General features: G+C 36.8%; 1 protein-coding gene across 4 annotated transcripts in view; it reads left to right on the forward strand.

The window, feature by feature from the left end:
- Positions 1-7953, forward strand: part of IMPACT (impact RWD domain protein) — a 30970-nt gene extending 23017 nt beyond the window's left edge. For all 4 annotated transcript variants that reach the window (XM_042962401.1, XM_042962403.1, XM_042962402.1 and 1 more), the window contains 3 exons: positions 2922-3012; positions 4339-4473; positions 5413-7953. In XM_042962401.1, coding sequence (XP_042818335.1) covers positions 2922-3012; positions 4339-4473; positions 5413-5481 — 295 coding nt within the window. In that variant the 3' untranslated portion in view covers positions 5482-7953. The remainder of the gene's footprint in view (positions 1-2921; positions 3013-4338; positions 4474-5412) is intronic.
- Positions 7954-10568: the final 2615 nt, after the last annotated feature.

Consider the following 10568-nt stretch of genomic DNA (forward strand, 5'->3'; position numbering starts at 1 on the left):
ATGAACATTTTTGAAACTCTTGATACATAGTGCCAAATTTTTTCCCAAGTTTTTCTTTTAAACCAATGTATGCTTTCATTGGCAGGGAAGTAAGTGTGCTTCTTTTGCCGTATTCCTTTTAGTTTTGAATACTAAGGTTTTATACAAATGTTTGCTGAAGTGTTAGTAAACAGAGGAAGAATATATTTCTAAATACGTAAATTAGTATAGACTTAAAAGAACATATTTTGGGACTGAAATGAATCAGAATATAAACATAGAGATTTAGTGCAAATTTAAACTTTTTTTTTTTTTTAATGTTTATTCATTTTTTGAGAGACAGAGACAGCATGAGCAGGGCAGAGAGTGAGGGAGACACAGAATCTGAAGCAGGCTCCAGGCTCCTAGCTGTCAGCACAGCCCGACGCGGGGCTTGAACTCACGAACCGTGAGATCATGACCTGAGCCGAAGTCAGATGCTCAACCGACTGAACCACCCAGGTGCCCCAAGATTTAGTGCAAATTTAAAGTGTGATTGAGAATATTAGTAAAATCTAGGCTATCTGAAAATCAGAAAATTAAAAAAAACAATCCATCACTTTGGATAGGTGAGTTTTTTTATATTACTAAGTCACATTTCTTTAAGTGCCAAAATTTCCAAAAACTATTTGTTATATGATTCCCTGCTTACTAGAGTATCCCTGGGCAGGATTTTGATGTTTTGAGTTAGGGTCATCAATATAAAAACAAGGGATTAGACTCTGCTTGCTCTCGGTGATTTGAATGTGCTATAAAAGTATTAATTGCCATTCATTCATCCCATGTGTTTATTGAGTGCCTACTCTGTGCCAAATACTTTATGAAAGTTAATTTTGATTATTTCAGGAACTCTGCCCCTGCAAAAAGTTTAGCTTTTTCAAGATCACAAAGTTGTTAAGTGGAGTCTGATAAACTGATTTCTCTCTCTTTTATTCCGACATGGCTCTGTGGCGGCACCTTCAACAATCAGTCACTGGATATAATTTTAATCTTAAATAATCAAAAAGTTAAGGGGCGCCTGGGTGGCGCAGTCGGTTAAGCGTCCGACTTCAGCCAGGTCACGATCTCGCGGTCCGTGAGTTCGAGCCCCGTGTCAGGCTCTGGGCTGATGGCTCGGAGCCTGGAGCCTGTTTCCGATTCTGTGTCTCCCTCTCTCTCTGCCTCCCTCTCTCTCTGCCCCTCCCCCATTCATGCTCTGTCTCTCTCTGTCCCAAAAATAAATTAAAAACGTTGAAAAAAAAAAAAAAAAGTTAAATAATATGCCAGATATTCTATTTCAGGCCCCAGATTTTTGTTTTTAAGTACCTGGAAGTATTTTTTTTAGTTTTGCAAGTTAGTAGGTGATCAGACCAGCTGTCAATTCTCACAGATATCAGCACGACTTACACGCTTACTCCACCTTGCTCCATTATGTTATAATTGACACTTCGGAATGAAAGAGCTTAGCTTGCCAGAATTGTGTGGCACCTAAGACTAAACCAGGTACAAAGTGGAGTCTTGCAGGATCCCACTGGAAGTAAAGTAAATAACCTTTATCTCGTATATGGACTTTGTGTTGTATATTTTGAATGCTTAGGATCCTTTTAAGGTTACTTCTTCGTTCTGGGGCTGTGTTCCTGCTTTGGAGTTACGAGGCACTCTTCAGGCTACTGGTATACACAGCTATGGGATACTGCATTATCGTCTTCCTGGCATGTGCCGAAAAAGTAAAAATGTCCTTGGTATTTTCATTTTTAAAAAACCTAATAGCACTGATTTATAACTCAAGTTTTCTTCATTTGTTCCATAAAATTATGGTGTTAGGTTATAATTACAGTCCTAATATACACCAACTGCTGACACCTTTTTGCCTTAAATTTGCCATATAAAATTTTGTCTAATAGCACGAACTTTGTTCTCTTGGAATGAGGTCAATTCTAAATAATTGTAGAGCCTGGTCATAGTAGGTGGGCAGTAAATATTGATTGAGTCAATGAATGGAAAGATAGATTGAAGGAGGAATGAGTGAGTAAATGAATGAATAGGATTGCTGTAATTGACTTAGGTATTAGATATGGTAGTATCTGGCTTTTTTATAGCCACAGCTGGAAAAGTATCTTTGCTGCGTTTGCCTAGTCCTAGATGGTGTCATCTGTAGGGACCTAAGAAATCCTGTAGACACCATACTTTAACTGTCACTGTTTTCTTTTTATATCTCACCCTTACTTGCCATGCTTATTCTGCTACAATGTAGCCCAAATTATTATTCCAAATGCAAACTTTCTAGATAATTTAAATAGGTAAAAATATCATGATTTATCTCAGATATTGATAATTAACCAGGGGAAAAATTATAGAGAAGGTAAACCTTATAATTCTTAGAATGGGGAGGATAGAGAAATGTTTGATGGCTAGAATAAGATGTGAGGAAAGTATAAAATGTTAATTTATGTTGATTCCATCACCTCCATCTTTTTTATATACTCTTTGTCTCTTCCACTAGCTCTAAGGCTCTTTGAAGACTGAAGTATGCTACTTATTTCTTTATATCATTTCATGGTGCCTACATACTTCTCTACAGTATATTCTCAATCAATAGTTTTCAATGACTACTCTCTGTAACCTTATAGCTTCAAGATTAGATGAAGTGTCAGATGTATAAACTCACCTTTCCATAATTATAGCATTTCTGCTTTAAGGGAGGTGCCCTTGATTCCTAGCTTTCCCAAATATAAAAAAAAAAAATGAAATGTACTGGATAACAAATCAGAGAAAATGTATCTAATACATAGTTCAAGAAGAATTTTTTTTTTGACAAATATGCAGATTTTGGAAGTAAATTGATTGCAACAAGTATGTAGGTGTAACTTTTAGGTGCAATATTTTGGAGTTTCAAAGTGTAACACTGTTATGTGTATTTCTAGAATATATTGTGAGGATAAACAGACCTTCTTACAGGACTGTGAGGACGATGGGGAGACAGCAGCTGGCGGGCGTCTTCTCCATCTCATGGAGGTAAGTGTAAGTTAAACCCTGGTAATCCTGCTCTCTGAGCCATAAAATTTTTCAATGAAACAGAGCTCCATTTAGGAATAAGTAAATCAGTTAGGCTACATGACATGAGATATATTTGGGATAACTAGTAGTTAATTTTTAAACCTTGAGAGAAACGTTTAACCACTTGATGTGGGGCAGAAAGCCCAAGGTTAATAACAAGCGCTGTGCTTGGAAGGTCTGGCAGTCATAAATGATAGAAGATTGTCTTCAACTCTAAAAAAGCATCTCCTTTTTGTTTTTCAACAATGTCATCCCTGTATTTTCTCTGTTCTGTCTTTGTGCATTTCTTGTTAGTTGGGTATTATTGGACCATCTGGATAGACCCAGAATATTGCTTTCTTCATTAACTTGTCCATCTCCTCACCTTATGTTCTAAGACATTTTCTTACCTGTCTTCCAAGATTTCTGTTGAATTAAAAATTTTTTTAGCAATCATGTATTTAAGTTTTAACAGTTCTTTCTTGTTGGGGCATCTGACTGGCTCAGTCAGAAAAGCATGTGACTCTTGACCTTGGGGTCATGAGGTTGAGCCCTTTTTTATAATGTGTTGTTTTGGCTTTATGAATGCAATTTCTCTGAGAATAGTAATTAGAGGATTTTTTTTTAGATGTTCTCCCCTTTAAATTTTTCCTGGTCCATTTTAGTTTGTTTATCTTGTCCTTTCTCTTTCATGCTGCTGGATTTTCTTCATCTGTATGGTGATCATTGATCTTAATTGTCTATTAATTTTAAGAATAGATTGGTTTTTTTCCTAAGGTAGTTGCTATAGTTTCTTCTGTTACCGTATGTGGAGGTTTGTTTTCTAATCAGGCCGTTTCCATGATAGGAACTCTGTGTGGTCAGGCCTGTAGCCTGGTGGGCTTCATGTTAAGAACAGCATTTGACAGATACCCAACTGAGGAAGACCTTGCTGGTAGGCCCCAGCAGTTACCCATGCAGCCCGAGTTCTTTCCACTGTTTTGTTCAGAAGCATGTTTTGGTTGTTGTTTGGCCTAGGGGCAAAAGGCTGCTTAAACTGAGCTATTTTGGTTGAATTCATGAAGAACTGGAATACAACCTGCATGAGTTCCCCTTCATTCTTCCCAGTTGCCCCACAGTTTGGAATTCGAGGACACTGTGGAGCACAGTGTTTGATTTCTAAATTCTGTCGCCTGAATTTTAGGAATCTCACTCTGCTCACTCGGGCGGTTCTGCCATTCAAGTCATAGGGAAATTTTATGTGCAGTTTAGAACTCGAATTTGTACATGTCTGTGTATATCTAATTACGCTTCTGAAAATAACAGATTTTGAATGTGAGAAATGTCATGGTGGTAGTATCACGCTGGTACGGAGGAATTCTACTAGGACCAGATCGCTTTAAACATATCAACAACTGTGCCAGAAACATACTGGTGGAGAGAAACTACACAAATTCACCGGTGAGTGCTTATTGATACTATATAGAGTTTCTCACCATTGCCTATGAAAGTAGAAAAAAAACAAACCCAGACAGAAAATTAAGAATGAATCAGAGTGTTTGTGGTACACTGGGAAAACCTTTGGACTAGGAAATTGTAGACTTAGGTTCTAGTAAAAACAGTGTGGCCAGTTAGTTGTGTAACCTTGGGCAGATCACTCCATCCCTTTGAGCCTTAATTTCATAGATTCATACAGAATTTTATAAAAACTTTTAAGACCCAATTATTCTTCAGTCCCTAAATTGAGGCCAGGTGAGGTTGTGTAGCTAATGCTATGAGCTAGCTGTTCTTTAAACGTATGTGAAATTCCGGGGCGGCTGGGTGGCTCAGTCTGTTAGGCGTCTGACTTTGGCTCCGGTCATGATCTCACGGTCCCCCGCATCAGGCTCTGTGCTGACAGCTCAGAGCCTAGAACCTCTTTCAGATTCTGTGTCTCCCTCTCTCTGTGTCCCTCCCTGCTTGTACTCTGTGTCTCAAAAATAAATAAATGTTAAAAAAAAAAAATTAAACATATGTAAAATTCTGATATTTACTGTTAGTCTCAGAGTCCCTTCCCTCTCCCCTGGCATGCATTTGGATGTCTGCCCTTAAACTTTGAATTTTTTTTGTTTCATATTTTATAAACATGTTTATTTTATTTAAAGTTTTCTACCTTAACTTTGAAAAGTGCACAATAGATTAAATAGATTCAAACATAAGTTTTCCTTGACTATCCTTGATTATTTTGGAAATATTAAAATAGACTATAAGTAAAAATGTCCCATAAAACAGAAAGATGATGTACCTGGAAGTAATTATATTTTCACTGTTCTGTTTATTCTGTATGATTAGACTTAAGGTTCCTAAGCCAGTATCTTGATATAAACTGGGAGATACTACATTGATTTATATCTTTTTTAGGAGGAATCATCTAAGGCTTTGGGAAAAAACAAAAAAGTAAAAAAAGACAAGAAGAGGAGTGAACATTAATACCTAAAATTATACAACAGGTTAATTTGCCTATAATTATACACAAATTCCACAGTCATCAAGGAATATTGTGCAGAGAGGATCCTGGACTGCTCAAGTCAGCCAATCCATTGTGGACACCAGCGTTACCTTTTCTTCTTTGGTTATATCATCTGCCAAAAATAGAGAACTTGTGATATATTCATGTGTATTTCAGGCTGCTTCAGAAGAATTAATTTGAACTTAATTGCCACTTCATCTAATCTTAGGAAGGTAACAGTTGTCCAGGGCAGTACCTGAATTAACTGTCCATTTCAGTACATGTCAAGTGCCTTTGTTAGGTGGGGAAGAAATGTCTCGAGAGGAATATAAATACCTGATATCTTGTCATCGGGATTCTCATAACGTTAAATGAATATTGCCTTTTACTGCTCTTTATGGCTTATTGGAATAGGAGCTCATTGCAGATTGATCTTAGAGAGTTTCTTCTTGTGATTTTGGTTCATAGGAAGTCACCCTGCATTTTATAGTGTTCATCACTGAGTAATGATTAAGCAAAAATCCAGGAGTATCCATCTGCAGTTATGTGCTGAAGCGATAATTCATCTGACATATTTGTTAGCACAAGTGTTATGCTTTGATTTCTGTCGCAAATTGGTGATTGTGAAATTTCAAAATGTGGTTTTTTGGCTTTTACTTTTTTTGATTCTTGTAATGCAAACCAGTAGATACGGAGTGTCAGTAGTCTCTTGCCCCTGAAACGTGTTAGTGTAATATTCTAGTTTTGGGTCTTTTCATATCCTGGGAGTACCTTTCTTGTGATCTTCATTGAGGAATTAGGACTACTGTAGAAGCTCTTCTGCAGTTAACGGGGCCTTTCTAGAAGGGGGTAGAGGTAGGAAAACAACACTGGTATGGGGTGGAGTGCATCATCGCATAGTTATGTAGGTATGCTCCAGCTGTCTTTCTCAACTCCTTGACTTTGGGGTGAAAAGGAGCAAACATTTTGGTTGGGAAAACAAAGAAAATTCCTCTTGTCCATTCTTACCAGATCTTCCTTAAGATCAATGTTTTATGTTCCTTTCATCTGCAAGTTATGCTGTTTACCTCTAGACAATACATTTATCTTTGAGATCTAACAGTAAGTCATTAACTGTTCCCCTTCAGATATGATTGCAAACAATTATTGAGAGTCATTAATTGATTGCAGATTTGCCTGAGATTCTCTTCCAAAGGAAGGGGACAGAAATTAGGAGGCAACTTGGAATGGTGCTTGCATTATGGAAAGCATTGCAGAAAAGCAGACACAGATAGATAGCCTTTTCTGGTCTCTTGATGTCTTACCTTTAAAAGATCCAACAACCTTATTTGGTGTTTTTAATAAAAATTAGTAAATAGCTTTCCACTAGGATGGATTCTGAGAAATAAAATCCAAGTCATATTTGTAGTAAATATGTCTGATGTTGCCAGTGATCAAGAGTCATCGGAGGATGTGCTATATATATTTAGAACAGCTAGGTCAGATTCCATGAAAAGTATATCCAGTGTTATTAACTGTTAACTCAAGAAGTTGAAGACCATTAATTAACACTAAAATAATTTCACAATTTTAACACATTCTAACCTGTGAACAAAGATATAAAATAGGAAGAATTTGGTGCTGCAGAAAAATTGAATTAATTTTTCTGTAACACCAAATGTGAATTTCTTTCTTGCTGTTCATCTCAGTTGTTTAGGTCTTTGTGGAAGACCTTTAATATCTGTGATCTCATTTTCCCTTATTTAAAAAAAATCTTATTTTTGCATCTTTCTATAAAATTATTAATCACATTTTCCTGACTAAAAAACCTAATCTCCTTTGCCTAAAGTCAGTTAGCTGGGAAGAAGAGATCCCAAAGTCTCTAATTCTGGAATCTGAGTTATTTACACCCAACCATTGTGGACCCCTAGCTAATGAGAGCATCTTTTTCTCTATTTAAAATTTCTCTCTAGTAGAGGATTTTCAGATTCTCCATACAATTAATTTTCTATAGCCAGATCTATGCTGTGGCATATTTTGTAGTATATTGTGTTAGTTAAAAATATTCTCCATATGCCAGTTATGTAAGAGCAAGTAGCATCTACTTTTTACGTGGGAAAAGCAGTATGGTTTGGAGGTACATACCATGAAGCAGTCTGTTTGAAAAGAGTTACATCAAGCTAATCACACCCAAGAAAGAATAGCATGAAGCAGATACTGTTTGGCGGGCAGGTGAAATTTACTGAGAAAATTGTATAATCACCTCTAATTGTACTATCTAGAGATAACCATTATTAACATTTACTATGTACATCCTTCTATTTTTTTCCTGTGCATGATTTTGTATATATGGCTATTTTTCTTTCCATAAAAATGGTATTAAACTGTATATACTGTTTTGTATCCTGCATATTTCATATAGAAGCATATTGTTAACATTTTCCCATGTCAATAAATATTCTTCTATGGCTTAATTTCTTATGACTACATTGTATTCTGTCTTCTGGGTGTATCATACTATACTAACTGTTCTCCCATGTTTCCAATGTTTAAGTTTTTTTCAATTTTTTCGCTTAAATATTTATGAAAAACTAAATCATTGTATGCAGATTTTTTGGTATTTGTCTCTGATTATTAGGAAAAATTCCTAGAAATAGAATTTCTTGGTCAAACATTTATACATTCTAATAGCTTGATTGGTTTAGCCAAATTGCTCTCTAGGAAAGGTTTATTGGTTAGACCTACATTAGCATTGTGTTAGAAGATACTTAGGATACCAAAGATGTGGGACAGTAGGGATTCTGGTAGAAAAAAATACCAGTATATTTTTAAATTGATCTTTTTTTGTTTTGAAATAATTATGGATTCACTAGAAGTTGAAAAATGCTCTCCCTACTAGTAACATCTTATATAACTATAGTATATTTATCAAAACCAAGAAACATATTCTGGATACAAGTTCTTTGTCAGGTAATTTGCAAATAATGTCCCATTTTGTTGCTTGTCTTTTCATTCTCTTGACTGTTTTTCACAGAGTAAAAGTATTTAATTTTGATGAGACATAATTGACCTTTTGTTTTGTTTTTAATCAAGAGTTTGGTGTTAGGTCTAAAGACTTTGCCTAAACCCAGGTCATAAAGATTTTTTTCTGTTCTCTTTTTAAAGTTTTAGAGGTTTTTTGTTTGTTTTTCATTCAGATCTGTTATCCATTTTTTGTTAATTTTTGTATAAGAGATTTAATTTGCAGTTCATTTCCATATGGATATCCAATTATGAGGGTGACTATTAAAAAAAAATTTTTTTTTTTAACATTTATTCATTTTTGAGAGAGAGCACCAGCAGGGGAGGAGGAGAGAGAGAGGGAGACAACAGAATCTGAAGCAGGCTGCAGGCTCCGAGCTGTCAGCACAGAGCCTGAAACGGGGCTCAAACTCACAGAGTGCAAGATTGTGACCTGAGCTGAAGTCAGACGTTTAACCGACTGAGCCACCCAGGCGCCCCAGGAGTGACTAAGTTTTTAAATTGAACTTCTTAATGAGTTTCACAAAATAAAGTTATATAACCAGCACTTAGGTTGGAAGGACACTACCAGCACTGCAGAATCCCCTTGCATCTCATCCCACATTAGCTGCTCTCCCTGCCACCTAACCATCTCCTTGACTTCTGACCCCAGAGGTTAATTTGGTCTGTTTTGACTTTAACATGGAGTCACACAGTATGTATTCTTAACGTTTATTTATTTTTGAGAGCCAGAACGAGCAGGGGAGGAACAGAGAGAGAGGGAGACACAGAATCCGAAGCAAGCTCCAGGCTCTGAGCTGTCAGCACGGAGACCAACGTGGGGCTCAACCCACGAACTGTGAGATCATGACCTGAGCCGAAGTCAGTTGCTTAACCGACTGAGCCACCCAACCTCCCCTACACAGTATGTACTCTTGTTTGGACTCCTTTTGTTCCAACATTTTTTGAAATTCATCTGATTCTTGTATGTAGCAGTTATTTTATTCTTACCACTGTATAATATTCCATTGAGTGAACATGGCAGTTTATCAATTCTGTTTATGAGTATTTGGGTCTCCAGTCTGAGGCTGTTACAATTAGTGCTGTTACGATTATTCTCGTGCATGGCTTGTACTCAACACATATACGCATTTCTGAAGCATATATACCTGGAAATCAATTTGCCAAGTCAGGATCCACGTATGTAGAGCTTTAGAGTACACCGCCCCAAGGTGTGCTGGTAAATTTTTTAACTCTCTCTGGGGTGGTTGCTCATCAATAACATTTGCCAGTTCCTGTGGTGTATATACTCCCACACCGTTCAATTCCAAGCTACCAAGGTGAAATCAACCTGCGGCAAACTTCCTGAAAACCTAGCAGTTGCTTCTTTGTGAGTTCCGGCACACATCACTCATGCTCCCAAGCAGTTTTCCAAAGCAGTTAAACCAATTTACACTCCTACCAGTAGTGAACAAAGTTCTAGTTGCTGCACATCCATATTTGGTATTACCTGACTTTCAATTTAATTATGCTGTGTGGTACATTGTGCCTTCAGTTTGTGGTCTTAATTTGCATTCCCCTGATGACTAATGAAATTGAATGCCTTTGGTTACTATAGTTTATACCTGAAATGACTGAGTAATCTTAAATGACACATGTCCCCCCTGCCAGCAGTGGAAATATTGGGGCTTGTTACCAAGTTGGTTCAGATACAGAGAAATCGGTTTACGGTTTTGCGTACCTGTGACATATTCTGTAAATTTCAGTACTCCAGCACTGTCCCACTGGTATATTCTCTGTGAATTTATCAGGGAACTTCATCTTTTTTGCTCTTAGATTCCTAATTTATAAACATGTAGATTATGATTCTTCCCTGACTGGGATATTATGGAGATGGGATATTATGGATATTAAATGGGATGCCTTCCACGGTGCTTAGTATGTGATAAGCATAATATCACAACATATAAAAACCATTCTTAGCTCAGGGGCCAGACTATGGTCTGTGAGCAATGGTTTGCCAACCCCCTGGTGTAGACCAGGTAAAAGAAAGAAAGGCAAGTCAAAAATTGTAACGCTTACAGATAGG

The sequence above is a fragment of the Panthera tigris genome, chromosome D3 (genome assembly GCF_018350195.1).
Source record: "Panthera tigris isolate Pti1 chromosome D3, P.tigris_Pti1_mat1.1, whole genome shotgun sequence".
Classification (NCBI taxonomy): Eukaryota; Metazoa; Chordata; class Mammalia; order Carnivora; family Felidae; genus Panthera; species Panthera tigris.